This window comes from Neoarius graeffei, chromosome 20, assembly GCF_027579695.1.
Source record: "Neoarius graeffei isolate fNeoGra1 chromosome 20, fNeoGra1.pri, whole genome shotgun sequence".
In the NCBI taxonomy this organism is placed as follows: domain Eukaryota; kingdom Metazoa; phylum Chordata; class Actinopteri; order Siluriformes; family Ariidae; genus Neoarius; species Neoarius graeffei.
Genome location: NC_083588.1, coordinates 66,104,015 through 66,124,411, shown reverse-complemented (window position 1 = coordinate 66,124,411; position 20,397 = coordinate 66,104,015). Strand labels below are relative to the sequence as shown.

General features: G+C 43.5%; 1 protein-coding gene across 3 annotated transcripts in view; it reads left to right on the top strand.

Moving 5' to 3' along the window:
• smg1 (SMG1 nonsense mediated mRNA decay associated PI3K related kinase) overlaps positions 1-20,397 on the top strand; it is a 73,553-nt gene that overhangs the window by 24,613 nt on the left and 28,543 nt on the right. For 2 of the 3 annotated variants that reach the window (XM_060902292.1, XM_060902290.1), the window contains exons 17-36: positions 1,464-1,551; positions 1,642-1,743; positions 1,994-2,137; positions 4,140-4,339; positions 4,753-4,949; positions 7,857-8,018; positions 8,104-8,258; positions 8,492-8,637; positions 9,150-9,351; positions 9,434-9,543; positions 13,713-13,857; positions 15,074-15,233; positions 15,312-15,432; positions 15,530-15,775; positions 16,140-16,406; positions 16,839-16,983; positions 17,091-17,229; positions 17,995-18,216; positions 18,298-18,478; positions 19,232-19,393. In XM_060902292.1, the coding sequence (XP_060758275.1) occupies positions 1,464-1,551; positions 1,642-1,743; positions 1,994-2,137; positions 4,140-4,339; positions 4,753-4,949; positions 7,857-8,018; positions 8,104-8,258; positions 8,492-8,637; positions 9,150-9,351; positions 9,434-9,543; positions 13,713-13,857; positions 15,074-15,233; positions 15,312-15,432; positions 15,530-15,775; positions 16,140-16,406; positions 16,839-16,983; positions 17,091-17,229; positions 17,995-18,216; positions 18,298-18,478; positions 19,232-19,393 (3,294 nt within the window). The remainder of the gene's footprint in view (positions 1-1,463; positions 1,552-1,641; positions 1,744-1,993; positions 2,138-4,139; positions 4,340-4,752; positions 4,950-7,856; positions 8,019-8,103; positions 8,259-8,491; positions 8,638-9,149; positions 9,352-9,433; positions 9,544-13,712; positions 13,858-15,073; positions 15,234-15,311; positions 15,433-15,529; positions 15,776-16,139; positions 16,407-16,838; positions 16,984-17,090; positions 17,230-17,994; positions 18,217-18,297; positions 18,479-19,231; positions 19,394-20,397) is intronic. The other variant, XM_060902291.1, reaches the window with a different exon arrangement.

Here is a 20,397-nt window from a genome sequence, read left to right as displayed (position 1 = left end):
AAAAAAAAAAAATCAAAGTAGTGATGTATTCTGGTGGTGTCGTGGAAACTCTCCCGAGCCAAAATGATTGCAAGTGAAAGAGGTTGCAGAAAAGTTTAGACTTTTATTAAATTGATTTATAAAAGCAGAGTTCGGTCTGCAGAGTGAGCCCACTCAAAATCACGAAGTTCTCATTTTATGCAGCTTTCAGAATAGGTGTCGACAAATAATCTCATTGGTTAACATGCTGAAAAGCCCGAAGGGGGATTATATCATGGTGATGTCAGTCTGTCCATCCCAGGAAGGGCGCCCACCTTCTGAAATCAACTCCTCTCAATTTTTGGAGGAAGTTCACAAAGCTTTGACAGGATTCTTTGTCGGTAATACGCATACTGCGGTTTCTCTTTCAGTTCAGTCACATTCTGTCAGGGTTATGCTATAGTTGCCAGCGGGGGATATTGTGCTCTCTGAGCACTCTTGTTCTATTGGGTAGTACTGTACATCTCGAGCTTCTCATATTTTGTATCAACTGAGCCAAATTTCAGTATGAATGGTCAATTCAGGAAGAATCAAAACATGTATGATAAGAAGTGATACGTCGTGAACAACATGGCATTCAGAGCGTACAATACATGATTCAGAATGACTGGGGTCAAATCAGGTTAAAGATTGATACAGGCTGCAGGTGCAAATGAGCACAACACTCGACAGGGTACAAACATGGCCTTGGCCAGTCTACCACAACGTAGGGTAAAAAAAAAAAAATGATGCACGTTGCAGCTGTAGAACTTCTTGTAACAATACCTGATTCAGAATAACTTGTATTACATTATCATGCAAAACACTCCAGAAAGAACCGTTGCTTAATTCAACATGGCCTTGACTCACTCATTACAACACTGCAGGTGCTGGAGTTAGAATAATACACTTTTTGAATAGGCCTGTGATTTAGCAGAAAACGCCTTTTGGTATAAACAATCTCAATGTCTGTATTGTATTTTACTGTAATTATGATCATTCATAAATCAATTTGTTACTATTAATACAATTAACTTCATTTACTCTTCACTGAGAATCAACCTGACTGGCTTTAAATCAGTATATAATCAGCATAAGATGAAATGTGTGGGTGGGTTTTTTTTTTCTTTTTTTTCTCCCCCAATACAAATCAAACTAGTCGTCATAAACCAAATTATTGCTTGTACGATGCCATCAAGGTGTGTGTGCATGTTTACATTTAGGATATAAAGTCACCACAGTACTAGTGGTGGTAAAGTTCAGGAATAAAAAAAAAAACAAAGCCTCCAATGAACTGGCTAGTTATTTAACTGTGTACAATCCTATTTTTCCTATTTGAACAGGATTATTAAATTCTCTATTGATGAGTTCTGAGGTATTGATTTTACAGGTAGATTAGTAGTCGTGTATTTTTGGATGGGTATTTTCACTTGGAGATGAATAACAGCACTGTGTTTTTGCTGCAGCGTTGAATGAAGACCCCACCGTGTGTCTCCAGACCTGCAGCAGTCTACAGGTTCTGTCTTCGTCCCTCCCCGTGGAGCTTCTGCAGAGGTCAGAACATGCACTTGTACAAAATTAGTGTGAGAGACCTGAAAATGTGGTGTAAGGACTGAGCACGTGTGTGTGTGTGTGCGTGCGCAGATGTGTGGACGTGTGCCGGGTGCAGCTGGTTCACTCGACTGTAAGAGTCAGACAGGCCTTTGGGAAACTGCTGAGATCCGTCCCACTGCACGTGGCACTGAGGTGAGGCCAGACGTGCACACGCACGCCTCCGTTAGCAAAGGCCGGACTGCGTGTCTGAGCTAATGTATGTCTAAATCATCTCACACTTCACACGTCATATTTTAGGTATTCAGCCTCCGCTGCAGTACAGCTGAGACACTGGAAGGTTTTTCAGACCCTCACGTCCCCTTTGAGTTAAAGTGATTGGGTTTTGTGGACTAATCTCAGGTGGTCCTCAGATCTAACTTGTTTATTTTTGGGCATTTCCCAGCAGTAACCGCAGCTCCTCAGAGATTCACGAGATTTCTCTCGCCATCCGCCGGCACATGAGCAAAGCGCCAAGCAACACCTTCCACCCACAGGACTTCTCTGATCTCATCAGCTTCATCCTGTATGGAACAGTCCACCGTGGGGGGTTAGTTGGATCACATCACTTTCAGTTCACCTACTTTGATGTACATAATGATCTTTATGCTAAATTGGACTAATTTGTGTAAAAGTTTATCATAATGATGTGTGTTGGGATCTTGGAGTCACGTGAGATGTGGATGAGGTCTCAGGAGTTGTTTTTTATTATTATTATTATTATTATTATTATTATTAAAATATCATTCTTGATTTACATGTTATTTTAATAAAAATGGCATAAATCAGCATGTAGTTGAGCAGCTATTTAAAGGACCCATGGCATGGTGGTTTGTTGATGCTTTAAACGGGCTCGTGGAGGTTTCCGGATGTTATATCCGCAGCCTTTCTCGAAATGAACCCTCGGCATGTAGATATAGCCTCCTGGGAGAAAGCCCCATTTCAGCGCTTTTCCCAGTGCGTCGTTTTGCTAATGAGAAGCAGGAGGCGGGGAAGGGTAGAGGGTGGGGGCGGGTCTTATCATTAATATTTATGACATGTAAACGTGTTACCTCTGATTGGCTAACAGCACTGTGACGCTACCTCCAGTGGGTCAGAACAAGCGGATGTGGGTGTCTTACTACAGCGAGAGAAGGAACAAACCGCGAAGGGAAAAATACCGCGCGCTGACGTCATTAAGGTGCGACGCGAGGAAATAAAATAAATTCAACAAATGTTTGGGTTTTTACTGAACAAACAAACAAACAAATAAAATGAACGAGTGACTTAAAAAAAAGAATGTGGGTGTCTTTGTAAAAGCTGTTTTGATTGGCTATTATAACAGAGCATGCTGCATGCTTTTTGGTTTTGTAGCGCAGAGTACCTGGCTAACTGCAGGAAGCGGTTAGCTGCACAGCTAATGTAGCCATTGCAAGGCTAACGTGGCACCGATTTTAAAACACGGCAAAACGACTTAACAGTTATACACTTGTTTGGTGTTTGTGGCTGATGCGGCAGGGATGCTTGGTACGGACCCAGGCTTCAGTGACAGTTGATGTGCAAAACCTGCCCTGTACTGTCCCAAGTTGTGGAAACATTCATCAGGAAAATGCTTCCGACAAACATACACCGTCTTAGGTAGACTCGACGGCGTATTATTGGAGTAAATAAAATTAAGCCACTGCGTCTTCAGGGGCTCTCCCGTCGGCAGTAAAAAGAGACTCCTTTCTGTGTTGTCACATCCATGTACAGCGCAACTTCCATGTTTGGTGGCAACTTTTGAGCTGGGCGGGCAATCCATACAGTGGGTGGGAATCCAGAGGGGGGCGTGGGGATCATCTCCCTTGCTGACATGGGCAAGGGAAGAGTTTATCAACACGCCGTTTTGACACGCCATTCTCAAATGTTGGGCATAGTTTGGTTTACACATTATGAAATTTCTAGCCACTGGGGTGACTTAAGAAGGTCAGAGGAACTCATTTTAACGTTAAACCTCAGAAAGTGAAAATTTCATGCCATGGGACCTTTAAAGTAAAGTCAGCCTTGTACAAACATGCTTGTAGTTTGTAGCTGGAAAAAACTGTAAAACACCTGATTTGTGCTATAATTTTACAATGTGTCCATAATCTCAATAACATCAGTGATGTACTCATCAGTAGCTCTACTGCAGCAGCAGCGCCATTTGTAGGTTGGCTTTGGTTAAAATCCAAATTTGGTGAAACTGCTGCAGCGAAAAGATTTATAGATTTAATCCTCTCCTCCCCACCACCTGTCTTGGTGCATAAGTGACTATGGCTGGTGTAAAACCAGTCCCGTAACAAAGATTCGGTTTTAAAAGACTTTATAAGTAGCAGTGAGGTTGAAATGGATGGGGATTAAGGAACAGCTGCAACTATAAACGGGTAAAAAATGCACATCTTTCATGAATAAAATATTGTAATCATTGCAAAATTGCTGGAGTACCAGAGGATTAAAACGCATGTGGATGTGTTGTTTTAGGGGAAAAACAGCACTTTTGAGTGGATTATTACTTGCAGGTTATGGTACAGATTTCTTTACTGTGTGCGTGTCAGGAAGGAGCCGTGGTTAGAGAGGTTGTACCACAGCTGTCAGCGGTTAGAGAAGCGCGAGTGTGCCGTGGTGCCGCGCTCTTTGCTGAAGACAGAGGCGGTGCTGTGGCAGTGGGCCGTGTGGGAAGCAGCTCAATTCACTGTCCTCTCCAAACTGCGCACTCCTTTGGGACGAGCTCAGGACACATTCCAAACCATCGAAGGTCAGCACATGAAAACATGCGCACACGCAATGGCTTTAAAGCTCGTTGTTGCCCCCCCCCAATCTCATCATCTCTAGCCGCTTTATCCTGTTCCACAGGGTCGCAGGCAAGCTGGAGTCTATCCCAGCTGATTTCTACCTTTTTTTTTTTTTTTTTTTGAATTGACCTTTTTTAAATTATATTTAAAAGAAACACTTCATTTGTTACTGAAACCTTTTTGTTTTAGGGTTGAGCAGTAACTTCCTACAGTTATCCCTCTGTCATTTCACCCTTTCCCTCTTCTGGGGGTGGGGTTTTTTTTTTCCCCTCTTTTTTTGGTGCTGTGTACTCGAGTAAAATGTGTTCGAGTCTCCTGGAGGAACTATTGTCTCCTGGTTAATACCTGCCTTTATCCTTATTCACTGTGTGTGTAGGGATGATCCGCAGTCTGGCGGCTCACAGTCTGAACAGTGAACAGGAGCTGAGTCAGTGGAGTGGAGGAGAGAGTGATGAAGGTCACCACACCAACCAGCTCCGCCTTTCTCTGCTGCTGCAGTTCCTTGAGAACCTTGAGAAGCTCATGTACAATGCTTATGAAGGCTGCGCCAACGCCCTCACTGCCCCGCCCAAGGTAACCCTGACATCTGACCGTTTCACTCATCCGTGTGTGCATTGACACCACTTTCCTGCTGGAACACCCCTCCCCCCTCGTTTGTACTGGGTAGTAAAACGCACTGCAACATGGATGGCTGTCTCGGGGGAAACTGTGAAACCCGGAGGGAAAAAAGATGATTACCTGCTTAAATTGAAGGCAGTTGGATTTGACCGTGATCCTTACATTCTTCCAAAGAACCAGTGATGCACTAAATATCACTAAAGTCTGTACCAAACTTGTAAAGATATCTGGCTAAGTGTTTAAACTTGTCTTATTAAGAACACCGGGTTTGTCTTGGCTGCCTAACCCGATCTCACCATTCCCCCCCCCAATTTGATTATTATGAATAATATTCTCCATGTATAAATGAAAGTGAAATATTTGAGTATAATTTTTGAGGTATGATTTTTACCCCAAGAAATACAATATGAGACATAATGGTGACTGCAAATCCATGTTTCACTGCCTGGGTTCTAGTTGTTTCTGTGAATTGCAGTGATTTTTTTGATTTGTCTTTTTCTGTAGCTTTCGGCAGTTGATTCAAAATATAGCTCCAATTTCCTGTTGCATCTGTTTGTACAGTCAGTTACAGGTTTTTTTCTAGAAAAATTTAGTATGAGGGCGCTCACCATGGCGAGGGAGCGAAGCGGGGGGGGGGGGGATGGTGCCGGTTGTCCCCCCCCATCCCCCCGCCGTGCAAAGCCTTTGAAAAATGCTCCAATGGGACATTCTGAGGCTGTCTGAGAGGGAAATTGTAACAAATTGTCTGTCAGCATTGAAAAAGAAAGAAGTAATCTTCTTCTGCCCCGGACAGTCTTTGGCTTTCTTCCGCTTCGTGCCGCAGGATGACATCTTTAAATGCCCAAGTGTCAACAAAAACAATTCGCAAACTATTTCTGTCAAAAGCTCCCGCGCCGGTGGGTGAAAGGTCATTCAGGGCCCGTTTACACGAGGACGCTGTCGGGTAAAAACGACTAAATATTTTATCAGAAGTGCCTTTTGTTTACACGAGGACGGCGTTTCCGAGGCTGAAAAACGGATAAAATTGAAAACGCCTTCCAGAGTGGATAAGTTAAAAACGGCCCCCGTTGCATATCCGTCTAAACTACCCAATACGCGAAACTCGGCTCGGATCTGCTCACGTCGGGTACGCGTTTATGTCATACATATGTCATATACTGCACATGCCAGCCCGGGAAGTAAGAAAGTAAGTAAAAAAAAGTAAGAGCATGTCTGATTACATCCATCCAACGGACCTTCAAGCTGCTCTGTGTTTTAATGCAGTAGATGTGTTTTCCTGCTCACCCGCCCAGCTGGAGCTCCTCAGTTTGGTGTCGCCAAGTTACACACACGCCGCCTATTCAAGCCGCTCGTGAAACCATAAACCCGAGACTGAAAACACAACTAGCAGCCGAACTGGTTTATTTTGCTGAGATGGACACTGCCTTTTCTCTTCTTCACCGAAACAAGAGTGAGTGTTACTTAATAAAGGCAGATTAAAAGAGTTTTGGTTTGCTCCTGCTCCTCCCTCGAGCACTACAGTACCTCAGCTGGACCGGTGTTCTGTAAAGTTATCCGAGCAAGTTCTCATACAGACCGTTTTATTATTCAAAACAAGTCATTACAAATTATTTGACTCGGCCAAAGACTCGACCAATACGCACAAAACATAAAAATCGGCAAATGCGTGAAATTCTCACCAATTTTCTATCAGCCCAGCTGATTGGTGGGACAAAACTACTGTTGAATTTTCCTACCCTCCTGGATTTCGCGCATGCGTAGTAGGCTTGGTAGGATAACTTGACAGAACAGCGGTGCAGATGTGCAGATCAGACAAGACAGAAGACGTTGCGCATGCGTGCAGACATAGCGGAGACATTTATGCGTCACCGTATAGACGCAGATTTCCTCCTTGAAAACGGTCTTGTACACGCGGAAAAAAGTGAAAACGAAAACGGACTTTTGCGTTTTTGTTTTATACCGTCCCCGTGTAAAGTGGGCCTCAGTCTCGAGAAATCTCGCTCTACAAGTCAGCTGACCTTGTATGTAATCCATGTCAAATCTCGCGAGAGCAGCCGTGACAAGTAAACAACTAAACAACATGGTGCCTCAGTCTGGAAAACGCCAATTCGGATTGTTTTTGCACCGTCTGGCGGTGTATCTACTATGATTGGAATATTTTTGGAGCAATTATAACATATTTGATGATCAGACACATTGTCACATAGTGTTGCTGGGATGTTTTCACGGAGTCGGTAAGGGGGCGCACGCCGAGAGTAAGAGGGCGCAGCGCCCCTGTTCCCCCGTTTAGACGAAAGCCTGAGTTACATCGCAGCTCTTTCCCATTTTAGATGCGTGTTTGAGCTGAACACTAACACTGCCAGTCATCTTTGTGCTACTTAGTGGGCATAACTGCATTGGCTTCTGCATACGCTTACATCAAATGCATACCCTCAGTTTGTAATTATTACCAGGAGCAGCAATAATTATTGGTCATGTGCTAAAGATATTCTTGCATTAATTACCTAATTATTTTGCACTAATTCCTGTACACGATCCTGTACTGGTTTAATTGCGTGAATTTTTGACCATTACTTTTTGATGCATCGTGTATTAGAACCAATAATAAAGACTAATTAGTATTGGGTGTATAATTGATTAATTTTATATTTATGTATTTTTTGTTTGTATGGTTCACAATCTAAAGTTATTTAACTGATTTTCTTAATGTCAGTTAAGATGTTCTATTCAATAATTAATTTAAAATGTTAAATTATTTGTAGAGTATTTGTCTTTATAAAAATAGTGAACCATCAGTTGTTGAATCTTGGATATGATTGGTTGAGAAATTTCAAAGGTGCTGAACCCTCTTCTGTTCTCCAGGGCATTAGAACCTTTTTCTACACCAACCGTCAGACCTGTCAGGATTGGCTGACGAGGATCCGTCTGGCTCTGATGAGGGTGGGGCTCATGTCTGGCCAGCCAGCGGTCACTGTTCGCCACGGCTTCGACCTGCTCACGGAGATCAAGAACAGCAGTGCACAGGTTTAACGGATTTTATTTACTTAAACCAACCCTGAAACTCAGATTGAGTTTGTTTGTTGTATCATGGTCTTCACTGTTCCTGCAGGGCCCCGAGATGGAGGTTCCCATCACCATGCTGGTGGAGGCTCTGTGTGAGCTGCGTTGTCCTGAAGCCATCCAGGGTTTGGCAGCGTGGAGTTTGGCCCACATGGGGAAGAGCGTGGCGTGGGTGGGCTCTGTCGCTCTGCAGGCCGAGGGGAAGTGAGTAACGCTCAAATATTCATGGTTCAGAGATTAGTCCATCCCTCCCTCCCTCCCTTTTTTTTAGATTGGGAATCATCAAAATGTGCAGTAATGAATTGGGTCATCTTCCACTTTGAAAGTCCAAATTTGGACTTGTTAATTTTATAAAATATTACGCATTAGTGATATTTGAATGAATAGATGGCTAACGTCGGATGCTTGCAGTAAATCTGTATCTTGGTGTGTCGTAGGTTTGAGAAAGCGGCTCTGGAATATCAGGAGCAGCTGTGTGCCGTCACGGGGGTCGACTGTTCCATCAAGGGCTTCGACAGGTCCTTACTGAAGCTCACCAACTCGCCCATAAGCAACAGCTCCAGCCCAAAACATACAGGAAACGGTAAGGAAATGTTCGCGTGTGTAAAAGTCCTGCTGTAATACAGACTCTGATTTTCCAGAGGCTGGAGCAGTCCTGTATCCCATAATTCCACATGATGACGTCATTGCTCATGAGTTGTATTAAGAGTCCTTGTTGTTTTTCACTTTGATTTTCTTACCCATGTAAACATTTGGCTGAATCCCAAATGACTTCCTGTTCACTGTGTACGATCACTTCGCAGAGTCCAGGCATGTAACCATGTGCACAGTGCTGGATAAAACATTACTTGGGGATCAGAAGACGTGCCACTTCTTGTGTGATGTAGCTTTAGCTGATCAGATTTGCACACAATTATTTGAATTTACTCAAATATTGGCACCCGTGGATTCATTTGAGTTCTCCTGTGTGACGTATGAACAGTCTTAAAAAGTTAAATGAGGGAATTAAAATTATTTTTTTTTTTTTGAAGATTCAGATTAAATTGACCATCTGTTTACATTTACCATTGTCCTTTTGGATCACTCTCTCTGTAGGAGACAAGAAGACGGTGCTGTTGAAGTCCAGCGAGTGTTCCGCTGAGGTCCTGAACTTCCTGGCCAATAAGGCATGCGAGTGTTACGTGGCTCTGAGCGACTGGGCATCGGTGCAGGAGTGGCAAGCCAGCATGATGGCGCTAAAAAAGAACAGCAACAACTCTGCCACGGTCAACCTCAAGACCGACTTCAACTACATCAAGTGAGCAGCACTCAAATGTTCAGTGTTGTGTACAAGGCTTATACGGGACTTTCTTGAGATTCTGATCTGTGTGTGTGCGCAGAGCTCTGAGCAGGTTTGAGGATGGGGATTTCCCAGAGTGCCGTGCACAGCTGGAGCTGCTTCCTGGAGAGGATTACGGCCTCCTCAACTCCCACACGAAGGACAAACTAGGTACTGATACTGATCTGGTGTCTAAACTCTGCTTCTGGAAATCCTCAGCATTTACCGTCCCCTAAAACTTTCAGTTTAATATACGAAATGCTTAACTGTTGGTTTTGTTTTCCCATTACAGCACCTCCCCAGGTGTTGTTAGTTTTATACCATAGCGGCCAGCCAATAATCACAATTCATCATTTACAGTGGTGCTTGAAAGTTTGTGAACCCTTTAGAATTGTCTATATTTCTGCATAAATATGACCTAAAACATCATCAGATTTTCACACAAGTCCTAAAAGTAGATAAAGAGAACCCAGTTAAACAAATGAGACAAAAATATTATACTTGGTCATTTATTTATTGAGGAAAATAATCCAATATTACATATCTGTGAGTGGCAAAAGTATGTGAACCTCTAGGATTAGCAGTTAATTTGAAGGTGAAATTAGAGTCAGATGTTTTCAATCAATGGGATGACAATCAGGTGTGAGTGGGCACCCTGTTTTATTTAAAGAACAGGGATCTATCAAAGTCTGATCTTCACAACACGTTTGTGGAAGTGTATCATGGCACGAACAAAGGAGATTTCTGAGGACCTCAGAAAAAGCGTTGTTGATGCTCATCAGGCTGGAAAAGGTTACAAAACCATCTCTAAAGAGTTTGGACTCCACCAATCCACAGTTAGACAGATTGTGTACAAATGGAGGAAATTCAAGACCATTGTTACCCTCCCCAGGAGTGGTCGACCAACAAAGATCACTCCAAGAGCAAGGCGTGTAATAGTCAGCAAGGTCACAAAGGACCCCAGGGTAACTTCTAAGCAACTGAAGGCCTCTCTCACATTGGCTAATGTTCATGAGTCCACCATCAGGAGAACACTGAACAACAATGGTGTGCATGGCAGGGTTGCAAGGAGAAAGCCACTGCTCTCCAAAAAGAACATTGCTGCTCGTCTGCAGTTTGCTAAAGATCATGTGGACAAGCCAGAAGGCTATTGGAAAAATATTTAGTGGACTGATGAGACCAAAATAGAACTTCTTGGTTTAAATGAGAAGCGTTATGCTGGAATGCAGTGTTTTCCCTTTCTCCAAACATAAGAACCTTATCCCATCTGTGAAACATGGTGGTGGTAGTATCATGGTTTGGGCCTGTTTTGCTGCATCTGGGCCAGGACAGCTTGCCGTCATTGATGGAACAATGAATTCTGAATTATACCAGCGAATTCTAAAGGAAAATGTCAGGACATCTATCCATGAACTGAATCTCAAGAGAAGGTGGGTCATGCAGCAAGACAACGACCCTAAGCACTAGGGATCGACCGATTGTTTGTGTTTTTTTTTTTTTTTTCAGGGCCGATACCAATTATTATGGAATTGGAATGCCGATAACCAATATGTGCAACCGATAAATGTAAACATTATAATTCACATGAAATTAAACATAGCGCACACTGACACAGACCTTCATATCCATGAAATGTATGTTTAATTGTAAAATTGAACATGAAATTTTGTGCAGGGAGATGCCAGCAGCATTTGTACAAAGTCAAACATTTAGTTAGAATAAAATGAGAAATAAAAAAATAAATCACTCCCTACTATATTACAGCTCACCATTTTCAGTGGAAAATAAATGAAAATGCACTCTGGATTCTTTTACACTAAGAACCAAGTAAGACTTACCAACTTCAAGTAGTTTTTAAATAACAAATCAAGTGTAGGGAGCTGCCTGCAGCATTTTTTTTAAAAAGTAAAATCAAACATAAAGTAGGCTATCAGGGTTGGATCTTAAGGTTTTTCTGCACTAGCCAGCCGGGCTAGCGGCTTGCAAATTGCACTAGCCCGCTATTTTAAGCCCAATTCCTGTGACAATTGAAAGAATTTTAAATACTAAACAATGAACAAGTTGAAACAACAGAAGCTCCCAATTCAGTGTAACAAAACCAGTACTTTATTCAATCCATTATGGTTCTCATATGTGACTTTGTGTTTCAAACCATAATTGTCACTTTGAAGTATAAAAGAGGTAGTCATTGCTTACAGTTAAGTAGACTAGTACCTCTATGCTCATAATATACTGACAATTTATAGGTAATAAAATAACTAAAATTTAACAGCCACAATTTTTAAAAATTCTGTTCCATTCCTGCAAATTAATGAAATTACAAGTGAGCAAACATTGTGAATGCACTCTTCAAAATACAAAATGATAAACTACTGATAATACATTGCTTTAAATTGTATGTTATGGCATTAATGCCTTGCCATACAAGCACAATGTGACATGTATTTCAATTCTAAAAACTGACTGATTTGGAGTCATCTTGAATTTTCATACTCACAAGGTTATGCTTCATTCACTCAGAATCACTGGCCATATGGATAGGCCACTTAAAAACTATGCTGTCTTGCAAATTCAGTGCAAATCTCCTCTTACTCGCATCTCAAAACTTTTCAAACATGGCTGACATCAGCCCCCACTGCCCTGCCACCTACTCTTACAGAATATTAAATGTGCTGAATGGTGGTGCCACCTTGTGGTAGGTCTGGCAAATTAGGCACTCATCATGGTACACAGTTACAACCTGTGTCAATGAACTGTGACAGTAATGTTCAGCAACAATGCATTACACCATGTACAATAAATAGAATGAGCTAAAAGATTTTGTATCAGATTTTGCGTGATTCAAGATGGCCACACCCATGTCAAGTTATTGCACTAGCCAACACGGGCTAGTAGCAGAGATTTTGCACTAGCCCGTGGCTATCTGCACTAGCCACGGGCTAGCGGGCTAGTGTTAAGATCTAACCCTGGCTATCACTCCCTATTATGTAACAACTTGACAAGTAACCATCTACATTCTAATGCTTTTAATGCCCAAGCCTAATATTCCCAATTTAGGAGGATTATATTGTAGTGAAGGAAGCATTACATGTAGTTTCAGCGAGACTAGTTGGTTGTAGGCTAATTCAGGTGCTTCCTTCCGTAAGCTAAGTTTGCCTGGCTACACAGATGCAAATGGACAATTTTAACGAGTAGTAGATGAAGAATGTAAACATATAATGATGTGCTTTTGCAACTTGTGTGTTTGTGACTTATTGCGGCAAAAGCAGCGTGTCCTTACCTTGAAGTGGGATCTGCTTCTGCGTGAGTGCCCATACGGCCGCCTTGAAACAGTTCACAGCGTTTAGCTACGCGTGTCAATTGGCTATATCTCTTGTGCCAGACAAATCAGATGTGGTGGGTGGGACCGTGTTCTTGAACTCAGAGAGGTGAGTGCAGGAAAGGACGTGCAGTGACTGTTGCGTTAGGAACGAAATGGCTGCAAAAAGGCATGTTATCGGCATATCGGTGGAAATTATGGCCGATACCGATAACCCTAAAAATGCAGAATATCGGCCCGATATATCGGCCAGGCCGATTATCGGTCGACCCCTACTAAGTACACAAGTCATTCTACCAAAGAATGGTTAAAGAAGAATAAAGTTAATGTTTTGGAATGGCCAAGTCAAAGTCCTGACCTTAATCCAATGGAAATGTTGTGGAAGGACCTGAAGCGAGCAGTTCATGTGAGGAAACCCACCAGCATCCCAGAGTTGAAGCTGTTCTGTACGGAGGAACGGGCTAAAATTCCTCCAAGCCGGTGTGCAGGACTGATCAACAGTTACCACAAACGTTTAGTTGCAGTTATTGCTGCACAAGGGGGTCACACCAGATACTGAAAGCAAAGGGTCACATACTTTTGCCACTCACAGATGTGCAATATTGGATCATTTTCCTCAATAAATAAATGACCAAGTATAATATTTTTGTCTCATTTGTTTAACTGGGTTCTCTTTATCTACTTTTAGGACTTGTGTGAAAATCTGATGATGTTTTAGGTCATATTTATGCAGAAATATAGAAAATTCTAAAGGGTTCACAAACTTTCAAGCACCACTGTAGAAAAGAACAACGTACATCTGTGTTATTGTGGCACATCCTCGAAGCATGTTAGTCCTGAAGATGTTGGAAAACTTCACTGACTGTTAGAAAGGGCTGACACTGAAGACTCCTTCTAAATTGTATTAAAATCAAAAGTTTTGGAAGTGTTCAGTAAGGAGTAACTGATGGACTAAGATTGGCCAGCACGATAACTGCATAATAAAATCAAGTTGTTTAGACTTTACATGTCTTGTGTACAGACCTGAAGCGGCTCCTTCCTGCTGTACTCAGTCCTGATCCATCAGAGCTGCAGAAGGCCATCGAGGTCCAGCTGCTGAGGAGCGCTGTAGGAGCCATCTCATCAGCTAATAACGAACAGGACCAGAAAGTACTACCTTTATCAGAGTGAGTTCCATTTACGCACCTGTGGTATTGGAGTTTAGGTAGCTGCACAGTACCTGCTGCTTTTTAATGCTGTCAGGAAACACAAGTACAATTTGTAGTAACCGCTGGCCATCTAAGGCTACGTTCACACTGCAGGCTGAAGTGACTCAAATCCGATCTTTTCGCCCATATGTGACCTGTATCCGATCTTTTATTGACAATATGAACAACACAGATCCGATTTTTTCAAATCCGACCCAGGCCGTTTGGATATGTGGTCCTAATTCCGATTCCTATCCGCTCTTTTCATATGCGACTTCAGTCTGAACCGCCAGGTCGCATTCATCCGACTTGCACGTCATCAACAAGCCACAAACGTCACTATTCTGCGCTGAAGTAGGCGGCGGGTCTCTCAAAAAAAGTTACAACAACATGGCGCATAATCACGGGCGCAGATAGAGGGGGGGACGGGGGGGATTCGTCCCACCCAGATTTAAATTCACTTCGTTCAGTCCCCCCCCCCCCACTTATAGGGAGGAAAAAACGTCTATGCTGTCTTTCTTTGCATAAGGCAAACCTCACGGAAAAATCAAAAGACTAATTACCATTCGGTTTATTGAGGTGCACAGCAGTGTATACATAGTTGCAACAACTCACATAAAACAAAACAAAAAGACTGATATTCGGTTGGTTGAGCTGCGCAGACTGCACAGGTTGCGAGCTCGAGCTTGGTTGCTATGGTAACCCACAAGAAGTTTGACAGGCATATCGGGGTTGGGGTTGGTTTGCTGGCAGCTTTGTCCCCCCCAGTTCAAAAAACGTATCTGCGCCCCTGCGCATGACATCAATGCGAGGGACGCTTCGGGCTGTGAAGGTTCTGAATCTTCTCAATGGAAGGACGCAGAGGTTAGGGAGCTGATTTCCATTTGGGGGGATGCAGCTATTCAAGCTAGATTGGATGGGTCATACCGCAACCGGGCGGTTTTACTTCCGTAAACACTGGCCATGCTCACTGCGTGTGACGTCGTCGTATCCTGCAATGCGCATGCGGAACACTTTTAGGTCGCTTTTTGTTCATACTGAGGATCACATACAAGTTGCATATATTTGTTAATGTGAACGACCTCACAAAAAAATCGGAATTGAGCATTAAGCCTTGCAGTGTGAACGTAGCGTTTAGAACCCTTGAGGAACCTTGAATATCACTGTCTAAATGTCTTCTCGTGACCCTCGTCAGCACTCTGGTGAAGTACTTGAAGCAGACAGGCCGGATCACTCTGGGACCTCTGCGTCTGTCCACGCTCACCCTGTGCGACTCACTGCCCACACTCGGAGCCCTGCAGCTCCACTGCGCCAGCTCTTTGGAGACTTCCCTGTGCAGTCAGCACCCCTCTGAGGTCAGGCATGGCTTCAGCGCTGTTAATTTTCCAGTGGATCCTGCAAAGTGTTGGTAATGATGTCGTTTCTGTCTTTAGGAATGTCTGATCCCGCTGTACAGCGAAGCCTTGAGCACGTGTAAGCAGCAGGACGTTCAGCCGTGGCTCCACGCGCTCAGATACAGCACGTTTCAGAGGCAGCTCTTCCTAAAGCTCAGAGGTGGGGTTGTATTGCGATGCCCAGATCTGTGGTCTTCATTTTAATTTCTTGGTATAATCATGGTTTATATCATTTTGTTATTGATTGATTGTCGTAGGCTCGTCTGGTCCTGTGGACTCTCACCTGGTGGAGCTGTGTTTGACGACGGTGAAGTTTGCTCGTAAGCAGGGGAACATCGCTCTGGCCACGCGCCTCCTTGCTCAGTGCAGCAAACCGTCTGCTGACGACCCAGAGACTGCGGACCTGGTACAGAGCTTCAGGCACCTGTCCCTAGAGGGCGCTGTGGCTGAGAAATGGGGACCTGAGCTGAAGATCGAGAGAGCTAAAGTACTGTTCACTGCAGGTGAGTCCACCTGTGTTAGTCTGAGCACTTTTTTCCTTTCTTTTTTTTGGCTCCTTCTAATGTTATGGCAACAGGGATGTTTGATGGACGACACTCAAACTTAGTCCTTGTTGAGATGTTTATAGAAGGAGTCTTTAGTATCAGAGGTAAAGCTGTAACTTGAGATTTTTCTCTGCCCCCCCCCAAAAAAAAGAGAAACCCACAAAAGGAAGTCTGGTGAGAGAACACGAATGTCTTTGTGCGTGTAATGTACAATATTTTGGATGTTTTTATTCCTAACACTGACGGTTCAGTTTATCTGGAGTTGTATAGTAAGTCTGTGGTATTTTCTACAAACGCTCGAAACCCCACCTTCTACCCCCAGGTCAGTCTGTGGCTGCTATGGAGATGTTGAGCTTGTGTGCGTTGTCCTACTGCCGCTCGGGGAAGTGCGAGCGCGCTGCCTGCCGCTCCATCCTCACGCTGTGCAAGTGGCTGTTGGCTGATTGGAAGGACCTGACGCCTCAGCTCAAACAGGTGGTGAAGAGGAACAACAGCGGACCGCCTTCAGCCCTCAGCAAGAACATCGCCGCCCTGCTGGAGCTGCCTGTGGAGGAGCAGGGTGTACTGCGCATCACCACAGAGACCACAGGTATCTGCTGCTTTCATGTAACATGCGCTGACACGTTATTACATTATGCTGTTAATTTATGTTGTATTAACATCTGAAATGTTAAATTATATCAATGCTACATTAGGTTGTTGCATTACGCAATGGCACATAATTACACCTTGTGACATGATGCAGTGTAACGAAACTTTTTCTGGTCTTCGCTGTCGAGTCACAGTCCGTATGGAAGCTGTTCGCTCAAATTGAGTCCTGTGCTGACTCCGCTCCTTCTGCTACATATCTGCATCCTGTGACCCTTCAGTCCAAAGTGTCTAATATTAGATGTGCAGATGATGAATTTCCAGAATTCACCCTAGCAGTGCCACAATCCCAGTTCTTTTGTTTCCTCAAGCTAGTGCAGGTGGACCTGATCACTCATCTAGTGTGGTGGTGTTGTGTTGCTCTTCTTGTCAGTGAGCGTAGGAGTCGGGGAAGCAGACTTTGTCCTGGGCCAGCTCTACCAGCTCTCTGCAAGCCAGGCGCCTGAAGTGGCCAAATCCTGGGCTGCTTTAGCGAGCTGGGCTTACAGATGGGGCCGCAAAGTCGTCGACAACGCAAGGTGTGTGTCTGAGAGATTCCTAGAGAGGATGGGTTTATAATGATCTACCTCTCCTGGTCAGTGGTGTAATGCGTCCTGTTTTTTTTTTTTTTTTTTTTTTTCTTTAGTCAAGGAGAAGGGGTTCCTCTGCTGCCGGGAGAGAAGAAGGAGATTGAGGAGTTACTGCCATCTGGCACCAGTGACGAGGACAAGGAAACCATTTTCAGCATCCTGGGCCAGGCCATGTGTCGACCAGCTGGAATTCAGGTGGGGACATGCAGGATGTGATGGAGCTGAAGCTAAAAAGCTTGACACTTCTGTACTTAAAGATGTTAATCTCTCCAGCTGTGTTTTGTTGAATTCTTAAGATTTTGAGTGCAGTTTGTTGTGGATGTGAGCGATATGGATGAACATCATTAAAATCAGGAAAACTTGAACTTTCTGCTTGGCGGGGGGGGGATCCTTTAACATGACCAGTGTTCCTCATGTCTCTGAAATCCTCTTTCTAAATATGTCTCTGGAGGAAAACGGCTTGTTTGAAACGGCTTAACTGATTTTTGTTTTTATATTCCTATTTATTTATTCATGTTTCTGAAAGTGGTTTGGTTGGTACTGACTGTTTTGATTTCCTGAAAACAAGTAATTTATTCCTGAGTAGGTTTCTGTAGTAAATTCAGAACTTCTGGGCATAAAATTGAGTGTTTATAGGATAGCTGGTTGGGTTCTTCTGATTTTAGCTAAAGAGAGAAAATGATGAATTGAAGCTGAGAGTTTAAAAGCTGAGCAAAATTTTGAAGATCACAATTTTCAGGATTGAACAGTTTCTTTTAACAGGGCTGTTTTGCAGGAGGGAAAGATGCACAACGCACAGCTACTTGTTTACACAGGAGTTGAATTAAATTTGCATATTGCAACCTGATTGGCTTTTATTTTATATTGCAATAACACTCCTGTCTTGTGTTCCACAGTAAGATGTTTTTGAGGATTGCAGTGATCATTTTTTAAAAACATATTTTATGTCTCCATCCCCAGGATGAGGACATGGCTCTGCAGAATGAAGATGACGACGAGGACGATATGGTGGATGTGATCTGGAGGCAGTTGTTGAGCTCGTGCCCGTGGCTGGCGGAGGTGGAGGATGGTGTGACTGAGGGGCTGATCCGGGTGTGGAGGCGGGTGGTGGACCGAATCTTCAGCCTCTACCGCATCTCCTGCAGGGCTTATTTCACCTTCCTCAAACTCAATGCAGGACAGGTGAGTCATTCATCTTCATCCTTGTTTGGAATAAAACTACACCTTCCTGAGGCGCGGCTCAGACCGACTCCTCTCCTGCAGACACCCATCGACGAGGACGACCCCAAACTTCTGCTGAACCCTCAGAGCAGTAAACAGAGCAGCGATGATGTCATCGTAATGGCCACGCTGCGTCTGCTGCGTCTGCTCGTGAAGCACGCTGGAGAGCTGAGGGAGGGGCTGGAGCTTGGCCTGGCATCCACGCCCACTGCGCCCTGGAGAGGTGAGAACCGTGGAACGTGAGAAATAAACCTGTGTGTGTGCTGCTGTTATAGGATGCTAATCAACAAGGTAGTTTAATGAAGCTGGTTACCTTTAACAGCACGTCCTGAAATTTATTCTACTTATACCACAGCAATTTATCCGTGACGACAGTTCTTAACTTATTAATGAACAAGTCCTACTTTTTAAACATTTTTAGTTACGTTTAACGTTGCGGAATGTTTGAGAGTCGTGTTAATTCCTGTTCGAGCTTACACAGCAGACTCCTTCCATAAATGTTCATGTCCATACAGATCAACAATTACACACTCTGCATTTATTTGGTTATACGGCATGCATGTCCCTGTGAATGAGCTGTTTCTGGAGTAACAATAAAGTGTCAGTGAGCGCGTTCATTATAAATAAACCTGTCATGTGCAGCTGCACTGCTGTTACAGAGAATTAATCAACATCTCCTGACCAGTCAGAGTCCAGAGCTCAGTAGCATCGTGGGGTAAAGTGCAGATTAAAGAGATCTTTTCAAACCTGTCAGCTTTTAAGGATTGCGTTCTGTATTCAAGCAAATTTGTCACACGTTTCTAGAAGGTTCTTTTATAAAGAGAATCCTTTTTGGGGTGTGTCTGAAATATTCACTAAAACTAAGATTTTCTTACTTTTGCTGTTTAAAAATGGTTTTACTTGTATCTGATTTTTCCTGTTTTATTGCTGTGAAGAAAGAGCCATGTGGTGTGTGGGTTTTTTTTTTTTTTTAAAGGCATCATCCCGCAGCTGTTCTCCAGACTGAACCACCCCGAGGCCTACATCCGCCAGAGTATCTGCAGCCTGCTGTGCCGCGTAGCCCAGGACTCGCCACACCTCATCCTCTACCCTGCTATCGTTGGCTCCATCTCACTCGGGGGAGAGGCTCAGACAGCTGGTGCGCGCGCGCACACACACACACACACACACGCGCACTACATTTGTACAGGTTTATTTTGCGAGTAAGAAATGCTAGTTTTAAACTTGAGAATCCCGCCTCTTAGCTTCATCCTGTCCTGATACATCAGCGGAGATGCTACAAAACTAAACTCTTTAGCTAAAAAGCAAGGGTCTGTATCAAGGCCAAGTTGCTCCAACTAACTTTTATGTAATAGGCAGGGATAAGAATTTTCCGCCGATCGGCAGATTTCTGACTTTTTCAGACCAAAATGATCGTTTTTGAGATGGATGTAAATCTGTTGAGAATTGAGAATTTTTTTTTTTTTTGGGGGGGGGTATCGTTAACGATCCGTGGTCACCTTATAACGTGTTGATTCTTGGTGGGCTCCGGGTTAACACGCACTAGTCTTTCGACATGTCGTAATTAACATTCACTTTTGTGACAATGTTCGACTTATTTGTGGTAGAATTTTCAGGAAATCCCATCACGTGCAGTGTATAAACACAAGTGTGCATGCTCTCCACGCATGGCTTGCAGTCGCCGTTCACCGACCGTGCACGCTGTTTGACGATCCGCATTGGTAACATCGGAAAGACCCATGTATTCAGGCAGGATATTTTAGCATATCGACAATGGCAAAAGTCCTAGATAAGAAAGAAGAGGATCGAGTGAGGGAGATTTGATAAAGGTGCAGGAATAAAGAACTGTTTTCGATGGGTTTGGTTAGAAAGAACACTGAATGTCGAGCAGACTGTCACAACGAAGCTCAGTGATCACATACGGAAAATAGACGTCCCAGGAAAAGTACTTTGCTCGTTGTGTTCTGACATGATAAACTCTGCTAGTAGAGGGGCGAGGACTATCGAACTTCACATACACACCAAAAAACACAACGGTAGGTTGAAAATTTATATATAATTTTTTTTTTTTTAAATAAAGTAGCATGTTGGGGAGAATCATAGTATCATATCTATATTTCTGATATAATTTTAAGTATGGTA